Raw genomic sequence first — 24,909 nt, 5'->3', positions numbered from 1 at the left:
TCTCAACATATAAGTCAACATCTCAGAAATGACACTTGTCGTCTCTTGAAAACATAGGCTGAAGTAAAAATTCCAACTTGAAATAGTAATGAAGCCAGTTAAATAAATTAAGGCAAGTTAACATTATCTAGTCACACCATGCCAGCTTGGTACATAATAACTATGCCTATTAAAATCAGAATGAAATGTATTCATAAAGACTGATGAAAAATGCTGGGATAATGCCTCTTGCCTACCATAGCCAAGGTGAAAAAGATTGTGTGACACATCAAGTGATTAGGAATTCCTTTACTATGGGAAACAGCAAAAGGGATTCCGGGCCATTCACATTTATAAATAAAATATACAATCGTAAATTAATGACTTACCTGACCCTGTCCATTTCGTGCCCTGTACCATTCCGGATCAGATGGTGGCCGATCTAATATTTCCAAGCGATCTCCCTTCTCAAAACTCAGCTCTTGTTCATTTTGTGATCGAAATGTGTAAAGAGCAACCATTATGTCCAGCACGTTTTCTGCCATTGCATACGTATGAATAGTGTCAGCACCATAGCCACCATCTTCGTCCGAAGGCATTCCTGGGGGCGGACAGGGACCGTGGCCCCCTCCAAACCCCACCTCCTCCTGAGTGTAGTTGCTAGGGAACCAGCCACCTGGGGCATTGCCATATTGCCCCCGCCACCACCCGTCATTGCTCTTCTCGAGAATAAGGATCCGTGTCCCTTTGACCAATGACAGTTCATCGGGCTGTTGAGCCTAATACAGAAGAAGAAAGTGATTAAAAATCTGTTCATACCATATGTAAATAGCAGATTTGAAAATAAATCATAATGCATGTTGAGGCCTAACAAGTTCCACATCTTACATTCCAGCCACTGGCACTCTTCCCTGAAACTTAGCTAAATAGGGTAGTTTCCTTCATCAAAGTAAACGAAAGGCATTGATTGCGATTCGTTACCCACCATTAGTGTATTCATAATATACAAATCATTTGGTTTTAGAAATCCCAATTTAGACGAATGTTATTGGTAAATTTTAACTGCATTAGAAAAAGGCCACATTGGCGCCCATGCGATGTCACTCCACGTGACGTCACAGGAATCTAGTTTCTATACAAGTGGATAGGAGTTTTACATCGTCTGAGATTACCAATGCATGCCTGAGGAACAGAGCTCAGGGAAACATCTCTTAATAATCACCTATTAAAATTGCCTATTGTCAGTAAGTTTCCTTCACTAAATAATGTATTAATAATCCTTATTTAAGCCAAGTGCTACCTGCTAGCATCATGCGTCGCATTAGCACTCAAAGCCTCGCCCCAAGGTCACCTCATTTGGCGGCAGTGGGAACCAGAACGACGTCACACAGGGTTTTCCCAGCATTCATACTTGGCCGTCACGTTTTCGCACGCTTGAAAATTTTCACTTTTCATTTAATCGAAAAAAAGAGATATCGTCATTTAAAAATCTAAATGCCTGAAATATGTACGTAATGCCTGTATGAAATATGTTAAGATTTCCATGAAATGTATATTTCGTATATTCGCGGACAATACCATTTTTTATCAATAGAAAAAAGTATCTATGTACTTTTTTGTAGTCAAGGGTTTGTTGTGTTACTTTGTTGTGACTCTTTAAAACGGGTTGAAGAATAAAACTTGAAGTAGATAGTTGATCCTGTTTTTTCTCCGGACTAACTGTCGAAGCTTTCATAGTGGCACGAAGATTTCGTCCACTGGTTACCGAAACAAATATTTTTTATCAGGTTATGGACCCAGCAGGCATAAGTGCGGAGAATTAAACGTGTTGGTGAAGAAGACTATCGTTTGAGCAAACGGTGATAAACTTCGAGTACAAATCAACCAGAGTCTGGCTTGGAATAACTCGTCGAACTCGTAAAAAGAAAAAGAGAGGAACGATGTCCGGACGGCGGCAAAATCAAATGATGGATAGCGAGTCAGCCCAGGGGCAGTTACCTGTGGCTGATAAACTTGAAGGGCCGAACTATTACGAGTGGACACTAGGAATGAAGGGGTTATTCTTAAAAGCTCAATGCATTGAAGCTATCAAAGGTTTTGAAGAGTGGACGATAGAAGAGAACGGTGTGTTAGTCGCGGCAGATCCGCCGGATTATGAGGTGAAACGGAGGAAAAGGCTGGACAACACATGTCTGGGACTCATCTATTGTAACGTTCAGAAGACTTTTCTGGAGCATGTGGACGCCTGCGATAATGCTAAGGCAGCGTGGGAAGCGTTGGAGACCATGTGCACGAGTTACGGCCGCTCTGAGCTATGCAGCTTCAATCGAGCTATGTGGAACACACAAAAGACTAAGGAGATGAGTATTCATCAATATGTTGCCACAATAAACGATTATCGCAGGAAAATCAAGAAATGTGGTATGGAAATTGATGATGATATGCTAGCTAATGTATATCTAAACGGCCTTCCATCTGATTGGAAGTTTTTTGTCCAGAGTTATCGGAAAGGGAAATTAGTCTCAAGAGAAGTATTGGGTGACATGCTAGTGGAAGAGCAGAAGATGCTATGCATGTCAAGAGAAAAGAAAGAGCTCAAATCTGAAGATAATAGCGATGCACATCAAGTTTACAAGGTCACAAAGGAATCAGAGTTTTCTGAGCATGGAGTGAATAGATTTAAAGGGAAAGGAAAGAACAAAGGTAAAGGTGGAAGAAAAAGCCATCCTCCCATCTGTTATGTATGTGGAACAGAGGGACATCTATCTTTCCAGTGCCCCGATAAGAAACAAAATGCTATTGAGAAGAATCAGAATTTTGAATCTGTGAAGAAGGGGCGAGCTTCTGTCATCAAAAGAGGATATAAAGCATTGTGTACTCACCAAGAGAAAAGTATAGGAGGTGGGGGATTATGGATACTGGACGGTGGAGCATCAGACCACATGACCAATAGAAAAGATTTATTCATAAATCTTTGTCCCATAACTGGTCAAGTTGTTGTGGGTGATGGATATGCTTTGGAAGTCAAAGGAATTGGCACCATAAAATTGGAGATCTCCACTGAATGTGGTGGCTTTACTATAGACTTCTCAGATGTACTGTACATCCCTGATTTGAAAGATAATTTGCTTTCACAAGGAGTATTGGACAAGAAGGGAATGAAGTTCTCATGTTATCAAGGGGTGAACGAGATATCAGATGAAGGAGAAGTTTTCTTAAAGGCATTTCTCGTAAATAATTTATATTACATCACTACAGTAGGAGGAGTCAGCATTGAAGATGTCAAGATTATTTCTGAGACAAAGAAAGCATCCATAGTATCTACCATAATATGGCATGATAGACTGGGGCATCTAAATGAAGATGATATGAAGAGAATTCCTTTGGATAAAAAATGTGGAATTAACCATTTTGATTGTGATACTTGTAATGCTGGGAAAATGAAAAGGTTAAAATTTCCTAACATAGGTGGAGAAGATACATGCAAGGTCTTGGATAGAATCCATTCTGATGTGGCAGGTCCATTTACACCCAAGACTTTCAATGGAGCTAAGTACTTTGTCACATTTATTGATGATTTTACAAGGTATTCTATGGTCTACTTATTGAAAAAGAAGTCAGAAGTATTTGAAAATTTCAAGAAATTTCAACGTAGAGTGGAATGCCTGCACGATAGGAAAATTAAGGAATTCCAGAGTGACAATGGTGGAGAATACACAGATAAAAAATTCTCAGTACACCTGGAAGAATGTGGAATCTTACATCGTTTCTCAGTGGCATATACTCCACAGCAAAATGGGCTATCTGAGAGGTACAACGAAACTATTCTGAATACAACGAGATGTTTACTGATAAAATCTGGTCTTCATAAAAGATTTTGGGGAGAAGCTCTCATGACTGCTGTACATCTCAGAAATTTGTCTCCTACTTCTGCACGAAATAGCAATATTCCAATGAGTTTGTGGAAAGGACGGGAACTAAAAGAGATAGATTATAACTATCTAAGAGTTTTTGGATGCCAGGCATGGGCATGGCAGCCAAGAGAGACAAGAGATGGAAAATTGAGTCCCAGAGGAGAAGAAAGCATCATGTTAGGATATGAAGAGGGCATCAAAGGATATCGACTTTGGAGTCTGAAAAAGAAGAAAGTAATAATCAGCAGAGATGTCAGGTTCAACGAATCAAAATTTCCTTTCAAGATGAGCCGAGATGATATCAAGATTCCCGATCTAGACAGCGATGGCGAACCTGATCCAGGAGAAGACATTGTGGAACAAGGCTATGTTTTCACAGGCAATGGAAAAGCTGAGGAGACTAAATCAAACCAAATTTCATCACACCCGGTGGTGATCCCAGGTCTGACTCCAGTGGTCCCAGATTCAGTTTCAGGGGGAGCAGTGCCTGAGATACCAGAGGAGGCAGCGCCTCGTGTTGCAGTTTTGGAGAATGACGTTGAACAGCCTGTCTTGGTGGTCTACCCCACAGTTACTAATTTAGAGGTACCAGTGACAAACCTTGACCCTGGTGAGGTCGCAGGTGAGGTACCAAGCCAGTCCATTCCAAGGAGGTCAAAGCGTGTTAGGAAGCCAACATCTTGTCAAAGCTGCAACTATGCTCATGCAAGTATTGAGTGTACTTCCATTCCAGGGACAGTAACAGAGGCTTTAAATAGTAAAGATTCTGAGTTTTGGAAACAGGCAATGCAAGAAGAAGTAAAAGTTTTGTCAGACCAAGGAACATGGGAAATAGTGCCAAGACCAGAGGGATTAAATATTGTAGGTTCAAAATGGGTGTTTGCTTTGAAACGTAATGATAAAGGGGAAATTATAAAGTTCAAGGCAAGGTTAGTTGCTCAGGGATATGGTCAAATTCATGGAGTTGATTACCATGACACATTTAGTCCTGTTATTCAAAAGAAAAGTCTGAGGCTTCTTATAGCTATTGCTGTTGAGACAGATTTAGAAATGGATCAGTTGGATATTGTAGGGGCATATTTAAACAGTAAATTAGAAGAGGATGTGTACATGGAGATACCAAAATATCTCGGAGAGAATATAACGGTTGATAGAAAGTTTTATGTATGTAAGTTAAAAAAGAGTATATACGGTTTAAAGCAATCAGGTAGAAATTGGTATTTGCATCTAAGCTCAATTTTGTCTGTGTATGGATTAAAACAGTGTTTAAGTGATCCATGTATTTTTAGCATGTCTGACCTTAAAGTAGGGGTTTATGTTGATGATATGTTGCTTGTCGGAACGAAGGACAAGATATCACAGTTTAAGAGTTATCTAGGTAAGCATGTAGGAGTCAAGGATCTTGGTTCAGCCCATAATATTTTGTCCATCAGAATACAGAGACCTGAAAGAAGTGTGGTATATATTGATCAGGAGAATTATATAAAATATATGTTGGAAGAATTCGAGATGCAAGATTGTCATGGGGTGAATACTCCTTTACCAGTAGATTTTCGTCGATACCAGATGTCGAAAACCAAATAAGCAATTATTTGTATCGAAAAGCAATAGGCTGTTTGTTGCATTTGTCTGGAAATACAAGACCAGACATTTCCTATGCAGTGTGTATTTTAAGTCAGTATATGGAGGAGCCATGTCAAACTGATTGGAAAAATGTCAAGCATATGTTTAGATTTTTGTCTAAGACTAGAGGTTATGCTTTATGTTATCAAAAATGTCAAAGTAAAATTAATGCATACTCTGATGCAGACTGGGCAGGCAGTAAAGGTTATTGTAAGTCCATTACAGGATATCATATTTCTTTAGCAGGGGCTCCATTTATCTGGCGAGCAAGGAAGCAAAAATGCATGGCAACCTCATCAACTCATGCAGAGTTTATTGCATTGTATGAGTGTGTAACTGAAATAGTATGGTTATCAGAGTTGTTAATAGAAATTAATCAAGGATGTTTAATGCCTAAACCTTGTGTTATTTATTGTGATAATGAGAGTTCCATTGCCATTGCCAAAAATGATGTTATAACTGAAGGAAACAAACATTTCTTTGTTAAATACCATTTCATCATGGAACAAGTCAAAGAAAAAAATGGTGTATTTTATATATGTACCATCAGACAAGAATACTGCGGATATATTTACTAAAAGACTGCCAGGGACAAGAATCAAAGTGCTATCAAAGATGATAGGACTTAAGGATCTGTACAATAGAATTTAAGATGTTTGAATATTTTATAATTATAATGTCTTGTGTTGTTTGGTACTCATTCAGAGATTGAAGGTGAAATGATTATTGCATTTTCAAAACAGGTATTGTCCGAGGGGGAGTGTTAAGATTTCCATGAAATGTATATTTCGTATATTCGCGGACAATACCATTTTTTATCAACAGAAAAAAGTATCTATGTACTTTTTTGTAGTCAAGGGTTTGTTGTGTTACTTTGTTGTGACTCTTTAAAACGGGTTGAAGAATAAAACTTGAAGTAGATAGTTGATCCTGTTTTTTCTCCGGACTAACTGTCGAAGCTTTCATAGTGGCACGAAGATTTCGTCCACTGGTTACCGAAACAAATATTTTTTATCAAAATATGCCAAGAGTAATAATCTTTCGATTTAGGCAATAAAAAAATAATAGGAAACCACCCTATTGCAAATAAAAACTGAGCATGTCATGCCAGCCTCAATCACTACAAAATACTTCATTTTCCTTGGTTATCAAAGAAACTAGAGTGGTGCACTTCCTCTAAGTCTGGCTGTTTACATCATACAGTAGAAGCCCGGTTTTACGAATGCTCTTAATCCCTCGGAAATTACTCGCAAAACCGGGCGCTCGTTATATCCGAAGGCGTTGAGTAAACTTACCGAAGTCCCATAATCGTTCGTATTTAGTTTTTCTTTTGTTGCCGCGGTATTTAACAAAGTAAAACAGTGTAATAGTCATTATCAGGCAAGATCTAGTTGAGCATCAACATATTTAAAGACGGTTGGATGATCGGGTTGGTGCGGTGGCTAGAGTGTTGGCTTCCCACCCGGCAGGCTCAAGTTCAAATCCCGGCAGTGGCAGAGAATTTTCAGAGACTGCCCGATCCCTGCTTGAATGTTGTGTGGAGGGCATTTCAAGCGCAACACTCCGTCCGTCAGATGGGACGTTAAGCCGTGGTCCCCTTGGCGCCTTTCGTTAAGAGCAGGCTAATGCCGACGCCGGGTTTCTCTCCACCCTTCCTTCCACACCCATCCCTCATGGCGCGAATGACCTCAGCTGTCGGTCGCCTCCTCCAAATACCATACCATACCATATTTAAAGACAGAAAATTTTCAATTTTATAAAATAAAATTTTCAATTCCATAAAATATTAATTATCCAGTTTCGGTGATTTGATTCCCATTCTTGTATGTTTTGATCACTGAATAAAGTTGTAAAAATGGTATTACTAGTCTCAATCATATGTTTGTTATGAGGTGGATGTTTGTGGATAATTTTGCGAATACATAATGCCGACATTATCAGTTTGTCGAGTTTTTGAATTTTTAACCATTACGTCAGTTGGAAAATTGGTTGAATCATCCAGTGAAATACGGCATGATTCGGTGGTCGAAGATATTTCTCCCTATTGGAAATGAAGTCAGCTTTAGTTTTTGTCATCGCACCGTTTATGGGCAGTCATGTAGAGCTTTGTAGACAAAACCACTTGAATAGTGCAGTTTCCATTTGTGCCGCAAATGTTTTTGGCAGCTAAGTGTTCCTAGTTCATTCACTACTGCATGAATTTTTTCTTTCTTTAACATTGTGAACAACCTAAATGACGAGACACCATGCCGCCTCCCAATATCAGTCTTTAAAGTCCAGTTACTTTCGCACTTGTCTATAATTTTAATTATTGTATTAAGACCCAAATATTTACATTTCCTGGACATAATTCACTCGTGCAAACAACCCGACACTACTACGCCCCTAAGACTGAAAACATACACTCCGCCCCTCCAAGCGAGTAAGACTTACCCACCCCTTACCCACACCCCAACTCTACGTTGTCGTGTGATAGGGCACATCCAGTCCACGGGATGGTAGAAGTTTTTCAATCGCTCTCTTCTGCTGAATGCTGAGTCCCCATCAGCCCTCTGCCTTGGATCGTGCTCAAAGGATCGGGTGCATTGAGTTCACCCCTCTATATAGTCCGGCCGCTGAGAATTGTCTGAGGACAGCCATAAGGGCCTAGTTCGGGGTATGGGGTAAGGTTGCCAAGTAAGAAAGGGAAACGCCCACGTTACTTGTAAAAAAAAAAAAAAAATGCTTCCATGAAGAATGAAGCCGGAAGGGACAACGACCTTGTAGGACCCAAAGGAACAATACCTTGTTTTGGTGATTCGAAGGAAGGGCTTGTTTTGGTTTTTCGGGCTTGTTTATTTGCTTCATGTGCATGTGAGACCTGTTGCATGACTAGGCAAGGGTGTGAGGTGCATTTTGGGGGCAGTGATTGGCTACAATCCGTGCTGGTGGAGCAGGGTTCCCACTGCAACTACATTATAAAATTCAGTTTTTTCCAGGTTCTCATGGTCTACATGTCATCAAATCCACGGTTTTTAGATAAGGCATTTTAGGCAGAAATATTGATAACGTAACAATCATCGGCCGCACGTTAACTAAAAATGTAACAAACGCGACGGATGCCTTGAATGCAAACGCAGCAATGACAGTGCTATCTCTCATGACGTCACCTATTGTTAGCAAAATTCATGTCCGGCCAAAAGGGTGTGAGTGGGAAAATGGAGAGAGCAGGGTGGCAGGCAAGTGAAGACGAGCCTGATTTTTTGCCAGGAGGTCAATGTGCTGTCATGGCACACACGGACCAATTAATAGTTGCGCTTTCGGATACACGTGTGCAGATAAATTCGTGGACATTGCCTGCACGTGAATGACCTTGAAACGTGATTGAAATATCGTTTTTTTTTTCTTTTAACCCGTCAATTGTTGTTCTGCAATTAAGTTTGAGAGATTTTTAAGGTTTTATGACGAAATTCACGGCTATTTCCAGGTTTTTTCACGGTACAAGAAATTCACGGCTTATTCACGGTTTTAAGGTTTTCACGGTTGAGTGGGAACCCTGTGGAGGGTTCTCCAGCCCTCCTTTTTGCTGTCATTGGACAACTCTCACTGGCCGGACTGCAGCCAGAGAGTTTTCTGGAGAGCGATTGCGATAATATAAATATTTTACTTAATGTACAAAACCTTCAGTTCCTCAGAAAAAAAATAACCCTGGGCGGTTCATATGCCTACGATAAAAGCATTGCATGGGAATGGATTAGCAAGGACGCATGTGCTGATTCGCAAAATTTGGAAGGGAATATTATTATTCACAGGAGCTTTTAATCATTGCCAATAGATTCAAAGGATGTGATGTAAGAAATAGTATTTTTTAATTGTGCTCGCATAGTACATAGCCATTGAGGGTGACCAGCATCTAAGTTAAGCCTTTAGTTTAAAAAAAATTCAGGGATTGAGCAGAAGTGCATCACAGTTCTGCTGATATGATGTGAAATTTTGAATTACTAAGAATTTAGGAGAGCACGAAGAAGAGATATCACTGTGATTGGTCGCTAAGAAGAGGATTTCTAGTATCAGCACAGTAATTCTGCTTTTACAAATTTTTTTACAGTTGATTACTCGGCGGTGCTGAGTCCTCGTTCGCTAGCCTAAGGTTTATTGTTATCTTACCATCTTGGTGATAATTGTGATTTACATGGCAATAGCTGACGATGTCTTAATCAAACTATATTCCGAAGCATATATGAAATACGCATCACCGGATAGCATGCAACAGCAGGTAATGTTGCTCTAGTTTTCCGTAAGTCGAAAGTCAATATAAGGGTGCCGATCTAACTACAACAATGGTGCGCTTTCAACTTCCATACCTCACGCTGGAAAAGATGGAGGGGGTTTCACTACGATGTAAGTTCCTGCGCTTAAAGGCCTGGTTACACGGTGCATTAACATGTACAAGTTAATGTACGTTTGCTCAAATGATTTTGGTGGACCGAAACAGAACATGTTCAAATGCATGAACCAAATTAGAACAGGTTTTATTTTCCGTGCATGCATTCGCACAAGTAGGGTGCATTTTGGCATTCATTCTCGCGTTCATACATTAAGACATTAACCCGTACGTGTCAATGTATCATGTAACCAGGCCTTAAGACGTAGCCTATTACAGTGGAACCTCGTTAAAGCGAGTACGGGCTATAGCGACACCCCCGCTATTACGAGAGATAGCCGATGCACCGTCAATTGACCCTATAATAAGCGTGTTAAAAAATTAGATTTTACGAGACCCTTTCGGCGTTGGCTCTCGCCATAGCAAGGGTTTCACCGCCGGAAGACTTTCATCAAGACTCCTTAACCTCTGTAATTGCTAGCGATCTGTTAAAAATGAAGTTAATGGAGTGCTCAGTCTCAAATTTATGTGGTAAACTGTCCTTCGATAAATATAATGATTGACGAAACAATGATTTGCATGATTTTTATTCAGTGCGGCGCTTATAAATTGTTTGAATAGTTAGTCGTTGTTTGAGTAAGGAAATTTAGTGATGCAAAAAAACATCGCCTTTCGTCTGGATTTATGCTTACGTTTATCGGATAGATGTTTATCTGTCGCCGCACCACTCATGTTCCTGTATATCTGTTCGCAACAGGTATATTGGCTATTATTTGCTCCATCTCCGGTAAAGCGACAATTTGCTATAGCGAGTGTTTATTAGTGCACCGTGGGGTGTCGTTATATCGAGGTTGCACTGTATATTATTATAGCGATGAAGCCAGCCAAAGAGGATGGGGGGGAACTAACTCCCTCTCCCACTGTCATCTTCCTCCCATTCCCCTCCCACTGATAACTGGGCATAACAAAAGAGGAACGTAAAATGGGAGCACGCAGAGCGTACTCAAGGCCGTAAATCACATAAATGCATGAACCTAAATGGCTTTAGGTGTTGTAGATCTGACACACATCTTGTATTTTTAGTTTAATAAACAGATAATACAAAACATAATCGTTAAAGCTTGCTCAGCGGTGCATCGCCCTCGAGAAATGTCTGTCGTATAAGCGAGCGTACACAGTGGAAGGAACTTTTTGACCTCGCTAAATCCGATTTATTTTACATGTAAAACATAGGCCAAAGGCGATACAAAGACTATCACTCGCAAAAACGCGATTCTCATAAAATGCCGTACTCGTACAACCGGGCTTCCACTGTATTATGTGTGAACCATGAAACAGCTTTGAAAATGGGCTGGATATCAGATCATTATTTCTGTATGAACATTCAAATTTGAGCTCTCAGATTTTGGGAAGAGCCTTGTGGCAGGAGCACATGGTGGGCACAACGTTGCTCTCTGTATGGCATACTCATAATTTCCATGTTACGTCATTATTAACACAAGTAAACTGGTTGAATTTTGCAAAATTATTGCATAAAATAGCTTCATAAAAAATTAAATGCACATTGCCTGCGGTGCACCATTGCTTGCATAAACATACCTCAGAGGGCATGCCCATCATAGAGATAATATACTTCAAGAAATTAATTTAATGTAAGAATTGATCAGGAATTCAAGGAGATTAATGGTACTTATGGCAACATTTCAAGCCCTTCAGCAGTAGTTTTTGATAAGGTACAATAAACTTGCAAGCTAACTCACTAGAGGCTATTCTACTTCATTCATAGTATCGCAAATCTAAGATTGGTATAGAGAAGCTCTCCATTACTCATTTCCCTAAGCTGGTTCCTTCAGTCCCCAGGTATTGTTCTTCCTTGTGTCTTATATTATCTGTCCCAAATACTTATCCTTTGGCTATTCTTGTAGGAGCAACAATATTTATTGCCAACAAGCAACTGAAAAAGAGTCATAAAAAATAATCAATAGGCCTACTCACTTGATAATTGTATTTGACTAGAGCAGTTCCAATTGCTTCGGAAGGATCTGCAGGAAGCAGCAGTCTCCGCGCTGTGGTAGGAGAGTCTGTGGCACCTCGTGAAGGTGAATTTGTTCCAGATGGCAGAGTCTTTGATCCACTACCTCCCTTCTTCACTTTCTTCTTGATACTGAAATAAAGGTAAAATACTTGATTAGGTCTTTCTATAATATAACTTTAACAACAATACTCAGAGAACTATTCACCTATTCATATCATAATATTCAATTCTTGGATAAAACATAAAATAATAGACCTCTGCTTTAATTTGGTTATGCATTAGGATCAGCATGCTACAGAAATAAAAGAGTTGGTGAATTTTGCTCATTTACAAAAGACATGGGTGCCACACAATATTGTGAAAATTCTTGCCCACACGCAGCAAAAAAAAACATGAAACAGCACGACTACATAATAGTAAAGGCGAATGTCAGATTACTCTGAAAGCAATTACATTTAAACACCCTCTTTATACTTTCCTAAGAAGGCCTGACCTGTTTAACATGCTTTCATTGAAACATTTTCATATAAAATTACATGAAATTCCTTATCCTTTCAACCGATACAAGTCTTAAGTTGCTAAGATGCTCATGAGCACATTCAAAAGCTCCAGCAACTCAGTACAAATCCTACACATATGCAACCCACATTTCATAACCCTATGAGGAACAATCTCATTATGAATTCATTATTTTTCTGGTCAATCAAATGAATGAGGATTTCCTTTAATGAGGCATTGAAACATGGCACCCTTAGCACCGGTGTAAAAAACTGATGATTCTGATATCACACTAGATTGTGTGCTATCAGTCAAAGATTTGATACATCAGTTAGAGGGCTCTCTTATCCAAACCCAGAGACCAAATCAAACACATCAAAATTAAAAAAGGAAAATGTTTACCTTTATACTGGGTGACATAATTACAAGAATTATCTGCCACTAAGTATTTTATTTACATTTTTTGTCAAAAAGATGCATCCCTTTTCATGCAAAAATACAATTGGAGCCCTGAATATATTTCTGCAATTTTGGTCCCAAGAACTTGTGATTTTGGTACGAGCAATTCATATTCTTACTTAGCAAAACCTAATGGTTTATATCATTGTTGTTGGTTGTAGAAAATACAAGCCTCTTCTGAAGACTAAAAACCCTCTGAAGAAAAAAATCATTAGCCCCAGCAATTACTGTCAGTCTGGCATTTACAAATATGCATACACTTTGCCAAGACTTATTTCCAGCAGTCAATCCTAAACTTGGCAATGGGTACTCATTAAAAATAAAGTCCTATGTCCTTGATTCACTAAAATCTGTTCTCATTTTAAACATTAAACAGGAATGACTGCATCAAGCTTCCTTGCATTCATACTATCATTAACTAGAAAACTGACCCTGTTGAATTTGTTATCCCTGTTATATAAACAAAAAGTTGTGCTGCAAAATTCAATTTTAATGTAAAAAAAATATCCTTCATACATGAAAACAAATACAAGAAGATGATACATAAAAATTAATTTACCACATATCATTTATTATTTTAAGTTAATTAAACTTTAATACTTATACTCAATTACGGCACAACAAATTTATTGTAACAAAAATATATGGAAAATATTTTCTTTTTCACAACATGGACTCAATATGACTGTCACTCAAATATAACCTCCAACAGGTTCACCTTCCACCACACCATATAATAAAGTCACAAACAGCATGAGCAATCTCCTAATCAACTCAAGGCAAAGAAAGGACTCACAAAAATACTATGCATTGGCCACGTACTTAAGGACACAGCTGACTACATTCCCCAACCTCTCGTGTGACAGGCAAGGACTCTGTCCCGCCAGCCTAGGTGGCAGCAGGGAGGTAGGAGCCTAGGCAGCAGCCTTGCCTCCCACACAAGAGGTCGTAGGTTTGAGTCCCACCTGGATAGGTTGCCCCAACTCAGGGCATGTGTGTACCTGTACCTTTGACTGTTATGTTTAAAAAAACTGATGTAAAAGGCCAATTTTTGGTGGTACAGAAATAAATAAATATAATAAAATAAAAAATAAATTACCTGTCAAAAAGAGATGGCTTTTCCTTTTTAACATAGTTGCTTGGCACGTATCCAGCACGGCCTCTTGAGTTCTGCACTCTCCACCAGTGTTTGGAATCATCCAGGAGCAGGTAACGTTCATTTTTGCGTAAGTCTAGCTCTTGTCCTCCTTGTGCACCATAATCGTACTTGGCAACAACATGGCACACCACCTCTTCACCTGACACACTCCCTCCACCTCCAACCCTCCCTGTGCGCACAGTGAAAGTATGAAATAATGAATGATACACATTTATATACATTGCACATGGTAATGTAATCAAAAGTAACACAAAACATAAGGCAGTGAAAAGACAGCTGTGTGTGAAAGACACGCAAGAAAACATCAATGGCTCGACTAAATTGTAAAGTAGATCACTGGACTAATTGAAATAATCTCTACAAGCCACAACATAACTAATGAATATTGGTGACAGAGGATCAAATAATAACTTGGGAAACTACTGGATGTATTTCTCAAAATGTTTCAATCATGTGAGTGGTTCCATTATGGCAGACTTTTCAAAGTGTTCAAAAGCATTGAGAAATTCATCCATTAACACACACTGGTAAAGCACGAGATCCCTGGAAACAACTACTTCAGGAGAGAAATTCTTAATTTCTGGTTTGATGGATTAATTTTACATTCATACAGGTTTGAATCAAAAAGTGACATACTTTGGATAGCAGAGTATTTTTTCCAATTAACATTGAACTCAATCAAAGAAGAAACAAGGCAAAAATTTTCAGGGAGAAGATTTTTTTTTAAATAGTGCAGCCCAGAGACTAAAATATTTTTGATGATGTAGCCTACACTTCCGTTTTTGAAATAAAACATTCCACAGAGCTGAACCATTTATAAACGTCAGCAAAAACACATAAAGGCATAGCTTTTTTCCAAGAGGCAATGGGCAAAGTAATAAATGGAGAGCCAATAGAATTTTAAAGAATTTCAAAGCATTTCCGTAGAAACTATTAAAGAGAGTACACAGACAATTCATAAACAGTGGTTTTTGAGGACATGCATTTTATCCATTAACAATAATTTGATAGTACCCAAGAGAAAGTTCATAAACTAAGCTACCAATTTAGTGGGAGAGGAGAGCTTAAATAAAACAGGGAAGGGGATTGAATTTTGCCTGCTCAACATTCATATATGTATATGCTTGTTTAGATAATTAGACCCTCTCGCTATGAAGGCTGTTAATGGAGACAAATTCTTCACAGTTATGAACTAAGGATGTCTCAATGCAACGTGAATTTTTCCTGCCACATGAACAAACACTGTCTTATGATGGCACTGCAGTCATGTAGGCAAAAATGTCTCCTGTACCATCAGGACCCCACTCCCATTCTTTTAGGACCCTTTGTAGGCTTTGAGTGGAGATTATCTCAACCCTTTTTCATGGTGCCCATGTTACCCTAAACATTAGTCAGCAGTCATCTGTTCTTACATCTAAAAATTATTTGTTAAACACTAAGTAAATTTTGTTCCAGTTCCACCTCCATTACGATCTTCACAGTGTGCAAAAATTTTAATCAGATTTCTAGCGTTATTTTTAATCAAGTTTATACGTCGAGTAATCTTTACAGCGACTGAAGGAGTTCATTTTTGGGAATATTTTCACTCAGGATGGTCTTTGGTGGAAGAAAAATTGTAGAGGACCCGGAGTATAGAAATAGTTTACCCCAAGTATGACACAGACATGAAAGTTTTACAGAAAAAAATCAGGTCTTCAATACTGGAGTTCAGTGTGAGAAAAATAAGAACAGAAAGAATTGATATTAGATTTTTTCCATCATCAGCTTCAAGAGGAAAAGATAGGTAAGTAAGGTTAGAGAGAAATCTAGCATGGAATTGGCCAGCTCTTTAAAAATAATATCAAGGGAACAGGGCTTAACCCTTTCACTGCTGTGGACGTACCTAGTACGTCCGCACGGCATACTGCTGTGGACGTACTTTTTCTTCCTCCCTGTCATGCGGTCAGCACTTTTGCCGAAGCACTTCGAAGGGTCGCTAATCCGCGACCCTATCCTCGACCAGCTCACCCACGCAGGACCGTCTCCTTGACCCTACGGGCAGGCAGCCTACCTCCCGAAAAGTGACCGTTCTGACTGCAATTTGAAAATCAATCACTCAATATGATCATCAAAAACTTATTGTTTTCATCGCACTCCTGCCAATTATGCAATAAAATACATCTTTGAACCTTGTTTCTGTGATGAAAAATAACGGTTTTGTAAACTTTGCTAAAATGGCCATTTTTCCGGTTGTCCGCAGCCACGTTTCTTGAAAAGTTAACAAAATTGTTATTTTTCATCGTAGAAACACGGTTAACAGACATGCTTCAATGCTTGATTGGCAGGAGTGCGATGAAAACAATCATTTTTTGATGATCGGATTCATTGATTGATTTTCAAATTGCAGTCAGAGCGGTCACTTTTGGGGAGGGAGGCACCCCGCTGGTAGGGTCGAAGAGACGGTCCTGCATGGGTGAGCTCGTCAAGGATAGGGCCGCGGATTAGTGACCCTTCGGAGGGTGTACCACACCCATCCTGGAAGTACCTGCTCCATGGGCCCAGGAAACGCATTTTAACATTTTCGCCGCATGTGAGGAGAAGGTTTGCGGAGATTGAACAGCAGCGAAAGGGTTAAACACAACCAACTGACTAGCTGCAATTAAAAGGCTCTCCACATAGCATTAAAGCAAGTATATGACTTCTTTGAAAATCCTACATCACTACTGGCATTTGAATAAGGGCTACGCCTGTGCCACTATAACCTGTTTGCCTTATTGTCCCCTCTGCAACAATTGTGGCAGATGGGAGAACAGGCGAATTATATTTTTCCATTTTATTTTCTTTTTTTTTGGGCAAAACGAATACCACACACTTTTTCATCCCTTGCCATGTTACGTACTGTAGAAATTTCAATGACTTCCATACTTGAGTTCTTTTACCCAGAGCAATGCTAGCCATAGGCTTGACTTGGAGTTCTCTATGCTCCCATCTAGCGAAAAATTGTAAAAGGGGTCACAAAAGAATGAACAGAAATTTCAAGCCCTTCTAACCAAATCTGTGAGCAGGGCCCATGGGATTAGAAGCCAACACTCGAACCACCAAACTCCTTGCCATGGAAGTCAGATTTATAATGACAATTATTTTTAACACTACTCTGGAGAACAATTCACTGATTTATTTGTAGAAGTTAGAATTAAAATTCAAATTTTAAAGTCTTTGTATATCATATTTCTTATACTTCGACCCTAGCATGGGTTATTTTCCCAATAAATTCAATGAGTTCAATTCAATGCTAACTTGAATGAGAACTATGCTAACCCAGTTTACTTATAAATCCTAAAACTTGCATTCATTCATTAAATACACCATTTTTCCCGATTAAATGAAAAGTGAAAATTTTCAAGCACACGAATGCGACGGCTAAGTATGAATGCTGGGAAAAGCCCGCGTGACGTTATTCTGGTTCCGGCTTCTGCCGCGTGAGGCCACATTGGTGCGAGGCTATGAGCGCCACTACAATGCAGGCTGCCAGCAGCAGCAGAGTACCCAGCTAGCAGGTAGCGCTTGGCTTAAATAAGGATTATTATTGCCCTATCAAACGAAGGAAACTTTCTGCCCTGAGGCAATTTCAATAGGTGATTATTAAGAAATGTTTCCCTGAGCTCTGTGCCACATGCATGCATTGGTAATCTCTGACAATGTAAAACTCCTATCTACTCATATGGAATCTAGGTCCCTGTGACGTCACGGGGAGTGGCATCCCATGGGCGCCAATCTGGCCTTTTTCAAATGAGGTTAAAATTGACCATTAACTTTCATCTAAACTGGGATTTCTAAAACCAAATAATTTGTGTACAGTGGAACCTCGTTAAAACGAGTACGGGCTATTGCGAGACCACCGCCATTACAAGAGATAGCTGAAGCACCATCAATTGACCCTATGAATTGCATGTAAAAAAAATTCGTTTTTACGAGACCCTTTTGGTGTTGGCATAGCAAGAGTTTCCATCGCCGGAAAACCTTCACCAAGAGTCCCTAAACTCTTTAATTGTTGGCGATCTGTTGGAAATGAAGTAAACATGAAGTGCTCAGTCTCAAATGCATATGGTTGACTGTCGTTCGATAAACAAGTACTTCATTTTGGTGAAAATATTGTCGCATTAACATTCGCAAATGCTTGATCTTCTTCCGTTACTCGGGTGGCAGAAAGCAGTCGGCACAATACCCGCACGTCCATGAGTGGCAGGAATAGAGAGCATTTGAAGGTAGACACCATGGCCAAAATACACAAAATATGCCTAAAATGAAAATAATGAAGCAATACAAGAGTGGCGTAGTTAATTTATCTTCCTATTTGCTCTTCACAATTAAAAAAAACAAAAGCGCCCGAGGAATGCAGATCATGAAGAGTAAGAAGGAGCTTTATTCGGATAGCTTTGCCCACTTCAATCTGCAGGAACTACTGAGAAAGGCTTATGGCTAAAGGCTTTGCTAATGCCTATGCTTAAGGCTAAAGCTGAGTATTTCAGTGATAGATTTAGAATCGAGAACTTCGAGAGTATGGAAGGTTGTTATACTAATTCAAAGCATGAAAGCGTTATCTCCCTTCATAATTGCTGGTGATGCCTGCATTGTAAACCCGAAGTCGTGGAAGAATGAACTCAGATCCTAGTGGAATATCTAAAGAAGTATTCCCAACGTGATATAATGCAGACTAAACGGAACTCTTTTACAACCTACTCCCCGACAAAACCCTTGCAGTACGAGGTATTTCTTGCAAAAATGCTTTTAGAGGCAGGTAATGCACCTTAGCGATGGATTATGTGAAGAACTGATTCTGCACTTTTAGTATATTTAACTAAAAAATTCTGTACTCCTTTTTCATGTTTCGCAGTCATTACTGAGAATGTTAAATCAATAAATTCATACTCGTAAGGTTTTTTGGCCTTAGGGTCCATCAGATGCGTATTCCTTTCGTTTCTTTGTCACATATATTACCCATGTGCATTGTTTTAGTCTCAGTTTCTTGCAGCTTTCTTTTGTTTTACTTAAGTGATATCAGTAAAATATCTGCATTATATTTTTCGTGAAATAAAATGTAGTTAATATCTTTTCTTATATTACCAATTTTCATTCAAATCGTTTTTATTGCAGTGCCATGGATACACTGTGTATTATCATGAAAGAAGATTGGAAGACTGGTATTATTTCAATGACGTCGTGGGTGTAACACTCAAAATGGACCTTTTATTCGAAACATCGGCAATTTTAATCACATCATTATTCAAGCTTAGTAGACTTTTTAGCGTAGATAATGAAGATATTACATTGGATGATAAAAAAGGTCTTCCCAGGCAAGATTGTTCAAACATCTTCCACCGTTTTCGTCTGCAGAAACATGCGATGCGTTATTTCACATAACTGCCACGTAACGTATAGGAACAATAAACATACATCAATGGAAGCATTTAAGGCAACTAATAACCGCGATACAGTTTTATCAGTAATTTTTTGAATTTTCAGTGGAAAATACTAAAATAATAGAGTGAATACATAAATGCTCTAATTAAGTACATAGAAAAATGGCTTCGTCAGTTGTGCATTGGCATAATGATTGACAGAGCAATACTTCATGACTTTTATTCAGTACGGTACATATAAACTGTTTGATTAGTTGTTGTTAAAATAAGGAAATTTAGTGATGCATAAAATATCGCCTTTCGTCTGGATTTATGCTTGCGTTTATTGGATACAAATTTCTCTGTCGCCGCACCAATCCTGTTCCTGCAAAAGTGTTCACAATTGGTATATTGGCTATTATTTGCTCCACCTCCGGTAAAGCGACAATTCGCTATAGCGAGTGTTTATTGGAGCACCGTGGGGTCTTGTTTTATCGAGGTTGCACTGTATTATGAATACGCTAATGGTGAGTAACGAATCGCAATCTATGTCTTTCATTTTCTCTGATGAAGGAAACTACCCTATTGCCAGAAAAAGTATACTATCTTTTAAGGCTCTCTGTAAAATGTGCATTGTGAGACAATTCACAAACATTAACGAACATAAATAAGAAATAAATCATAAAACCTCCAAAAACCAACATATTACTTCAGTGAGCTTGTCATAGTTAGATAATTGTAACACTTTAGGTCAGCACAATCATGTCTTCCATGCTCATTATCAATTTAAAAAGCTTTTCAATCATTATCTAAATACTATACATTTGCTTTTATAATGCACAGCTATAGTGAAGTATTAAACCCTTCTTTAACATGTAAAATACATAAAATATAATTGACCTAACTTCATCTTCAACCTGAATTTACTGCAAACAACTATGGAGCTTGTACGAGCAAGAAACCATTTCAGAATAGTCTTTATTTCCTTCTTTTTATGTGAGTGACCATGTCTGTTGATGCTATTGGGAGATCTTAAGAATGCTCCTGGTTCTCTCCTAAACATTCAAAGAGAAATTTTAATAAGCCCGAGAGGTTTTCCAGGATTAACCTCATGGCCATCTAGACAGCTCACTCATGACATGGTAAAGTTATCCATAGTGTAGGCAAAACTGCAGTCCAATTACTTGATTGATGTGAGAAAAATCTGGATCAATAAAAAACACAAAATGCTGAAAAAGTCTCCCTAATAACACAATACATGAGCTGTTACCAATGAAACATAATACTGATTTTCTATGCAATGGCAATGCATATCTGATATGGAGAAACTAAGGTGTCACAATAAAAAATATGTTAGCAGCCATTATAAAGTATGAGCACTGAAACTAGCAGGTATTAAAGCCTACTTGTAAAAAACTACAGCAATTTCAGGGTTGAAGTAGTAGTCTCCAGCATGATTTGGTGGAATATGCTTTCATTACAGTTCTACATAATTTATTTCACCGGCTATGTTTTTATATGGACTGTCATAAAAAAATCTTAATTTGGCCAATTTCAATTACAATCATATGGGATAAATATTATCAGTTCTATTGATGCCATTGGCATCGCTCATTAGCATGGAGGCCCAGTGGAAAGTATTTTGCTGATGAAAGTGAGCCACGTTGGAACCCAGATGAAGACCTTGGACATCCCCAGCAAAAATCACCCAGCCAGGTGAAGGTAGACGAGGGAAAGAAACAGGCTACCAAACCCTGCTCGAAATTCACAAGTCTGTGGCTAGGTTAGGTGAATGAGTCATGCATTGTCATCAGGGCATGTAATGATCATGTAAGGCACCAAACTCAGAAAATCGCACAAATGGAGACAGGAAAGTCCTATATCCTTCTAAACCATCTGCCTAGCTTTCATTCAGTTTAAAATTCCTTTAGTACATCATCCAATGACCCATTACGAATCCCTTGAACCATCGTAGGGTTTAACATTTATTTTATTAAATTTGGAAGTCCAATTATACTGATTTTTGTGCTCTCACTGTTCTTGCTACATAATTCTGTTCATTACATACACTTAATCTCTACAAGATTTCAAGATTGAAAGAATAAAATGAGGAAATGGCTGGAAAATATAAATGCAGTAATGAAAACGAAGGACATAGCTCTATTCCCCACGGCAAAATAGCAGGCTTAGTTGGGTCATGTATGATTGTATAGCAGAACTTGACAGAATGCCAAAATTAATTCTTACTGGTGAGATAGTAGGTACCAAGAGGAGAGGTACACCACAGAAGATATGTCTACAGGATTTGGAAGAAGACCTGAAAGCAATCACCAGGGGTGCCCATTTCCCTGATCGCTGGTGGTGCATTCCACCCTAAAACCAACCCCTTTCCTCCCACTAGTATATTTGAACACATTCACTGCCGCTTCGGTCATTATGACCGAAGTATGAGGCCTCTTGAGGCCTTTTTTGGCTTCTTGTAGCATGCCGTCAGTCATATCTACTTCAGTACAAGGTATATGACGTGACCGACACAGCGCAAATAGCCGAATACAAACCAAAACTCAAATGGAAAGGATCCAAGTATTTAAGCGAAAGGAAAAAGATTTGGCTCAATGCGTGAATTCGTCTAAAAATCTACGGCAGGGAAAGTGATAAAAATTCAATCCCAAAAATTTTTTTCTACGGTGTGGTGCAACTTGTGCCCTCAGAAGTTATCCATACGAGTAGCAAGATGGAAGGAGAAAGGGAGAGAAATGAATGGAGGTAAATTAGCAAGGAAGTCAAAGCTTAGACAGGACTGTGATGAACAGGACCCAAAGGGAAGGCCAAATAGAATTAATCAACAAGAGAATCTGCAAATTGAAGTTTGTTCTGATCGAGAGTTGGAATTGTGACAAACCAGTTGTAAATGACTGACATTTAGTGACTCAAAATTTCAACATAAATGGAGTATTTATCCTAGATAGAAAGCAGAAAAATAGCCGCTATTTAATGTTGTCTTCCATGCCACTTTGGAATATAAGATGTGATATTTATTATCAATTTCACTACTTAAGACAATAAATAGACAAAATTGTCAGACCATGGAACTGAAGCTATTTTTATCAACCTCTAAGCTTACACATAGACCATGACCATCTTTTATTCACACAATTGGATTATATTGCTCTGGGCATTGATTAATCAGAAATTAACTTTGAATTAAGATTGATGGGGTAGTTGAATGTGACTATCATGTTGGAAATGGTAGAAATTTCATTTCACCCCAATTAAATTGCAGACTGCAGGGATACCACATAACTAACACATAGATTGATATTAACTGATGATCATTAGCCACATTAACAAGGTCATACAAATTTCCTCAGCATAAATTAAATAAGCACAACACTATATTAATTTCTAAGACCTTTCAGAAGCTACAATCAGAAATTAAAAAGCCTCAGCTGAGTTTTTCACTAATAAAATAAAGCCAATCAAACTGACTGATTAACTAAGCCAAAAAATCTGAATCAAGACTTTCATTGCAACAGTTAAACATACATGTGTCACTATGGTAAAACATAGCCATTTAAATTGCATGAATTTCATGCTCAAAATATCGCCTCTATCACATTCAGAATAACTTTCACACGGTCGTATAAGCATTAACATTCATGGAACTTCAGCAATTCAACAGCTCAACACAGACAAATATTAAAATCCTTATTGAAGAAGACTGCATACTGCTATTTTAAGCCACCGATACGCAGCACACACAAAAAATGATTCAGAATATTTATAGCTCAGCAATCAGCAAAATAAAATTTGTATGGTTGCGTACACATAGAAGCAGGTCATTTCACTGAGGCCACACTTATTAACTGAGTTTCCTCCATCGCTAATCGTATAGATTAAAAAATAATGGATTAAAATAATACGTTAAATACCTAGAGACCTTCACTAATCGAACCATTTGCAACAAACCTCATCGGAAAATCTCAACCACTGTATAGAGACATTTTTATGGAAACATCTAACATTCTCGGCGAAACTATAACAATACTTATTACTATAAATCTGCCACCCTAATTTAAACTATCTAATGTAAGGGATTCATGGTATATTAAATTTATAAATGTTCCAATATTTGTGATGATGACATGTAGGATAAAAAATGAAAAAAAAAGAACAGGTATGGCTATCACAGAGAAGTAGATAACAATTTACTCTGGTATCAAACTGTTTGAGTACAATAAATTACCGGTATATTCATGTAGTAAACATGTTAGACAAAATAGTGGCAACAATCATTTCTGTTAACATGTTGCTATTCGATTAAATAAATACAACATCTTTAAAATATTTTTTCCATTTGCAACCATAGCTTGACGATGATAAATTGAAAATTCATTTATGTGCCCAAACATTCAATCGCTTTGTACCATATTATTAGCATCATTGCCAAGCATGAATAGTTAGGCCAGTCCACATGGGAGAAATTAACTGATACGATGGTTTTTAAGTGATAAACAACTTCATGCAAGATGAGTGGCTTGCTACACCACTGGTAACCCAACGTCAAGAAGCCAGAGCAGAACAAAACCAGAAAAAATTAAGAATAGAGGGAGGTAGATCTTACTTCTTGATTAAAGCTTTTGCAGCTCATGGTGATTAAAGAGAGACATACAGGTGTAAGCTGCGTGATGTATCGCAATTACCCCGAAATTTCGTGACCGACTGTCGGTCACAAAATATCTGGGCAATGCCGATACATCACGTGGCATACACCCATATGTCTCTCTTTAATCAAGGTAGATCTTACTTCATTGACTGTTTTGCAATTTAGCCAGTTTCAAATTTAAAATTGAAATTACTTATAAAGGAATTCAACACTTTTTACGGTTAAGATCACAAGGTATAAAGGTCACTAGCAAGTGATAAAGAACACACAGATGGCCGAGAGTCCTAACTTTACCAATAAACTTGCATATACATTTGGTTCCTCATGCATTTGTTATGCTATCTTGGCTATAACATGATCAGTTTGAAGATACTTACTAGACATTGGAATTTCTGGCTTATGGTTAGTGAACTGCAGAACAATTGCTATATACAGGGAGGCAACCTATATGACTAGTTTAATAAAGTACGAATTCCATTCTTAACCAGGTTTTTGTCCCATAACAGAGCCCATACATATCATTAGGTCCTCAAGCTAATTCTATAAATCCAACCAAACACTGTCAATAACTTCTAAGCTTTAACCACCTATTGCTAGCAATTAACAACACCTGGATGCACACTTATGGCTGACTAGATGCAACACAATTTAAAGCAGTAAGATAACCATGCCAAATGAGGCGATTAACTAGATGGAATTTCTTAAATGTTCATGATCAGGACTTCTTATCCATAAAACTTTCATTTCATTATTGTTGAAGGCTCATTAATAAAAGAACTATGAGGCCAAAAGGTTGACGAAATGACAGGATGGAACGTATATAGAAAAGATAACC

At 38.4% G+C, this 24,909-nt stretch overlaps 1 protein-coding gene across 2 annotated transcripts in view; it reads right to left on the bottom strand.

The window, feature by feature from the left end:
- Window positions 1–24,909, bottom strand: part of LOC124168459 (cytoplasmic protein NCK1) — a 47,562-nt gene that overhangs the window by 20,767 nt on the left and 1,886 nt on the right. For both annotated transcript variants that reach the window (XM_046546719.1, XM_046546718.1), the window contains 3 exons: window positions 13,971–14,199; window positions 11,875–12,043; window positions 369–758 (listed from right to left, as the gene is read on the bottom strand). In XM_046546719.1, the coding sequence (XP_046402675.1) occupies window positions 369–758; window positions 11,875–12,043; window positions 13,971–14,199 (788 nt within the window). The remainder of the gene's footprint in view (window positions 1–368; window positions 759–11,874; window positions 12,044–13,970; window positions 14,200–24,909) is intronic.

This window comes from Ischnura elegans, chromosome 11 (assembly GCF_921293095.1).
Source record: "Ischnura elegans chromosome 11, ioIscEleg1.1, whole genome shotgun sequence".
NCBI classification, from domain to species: domain Eukaryota; kingdom Metazoa; phylum Arthropoda; class Insecta; order Odonata; family Coenagrionidae; genus Ischnura; species Ischnura elegans.
Note: the sequence above shows the minus strand (reverse complement) of the source record. Positions and strands in the feature narration are given on the sequence as shown.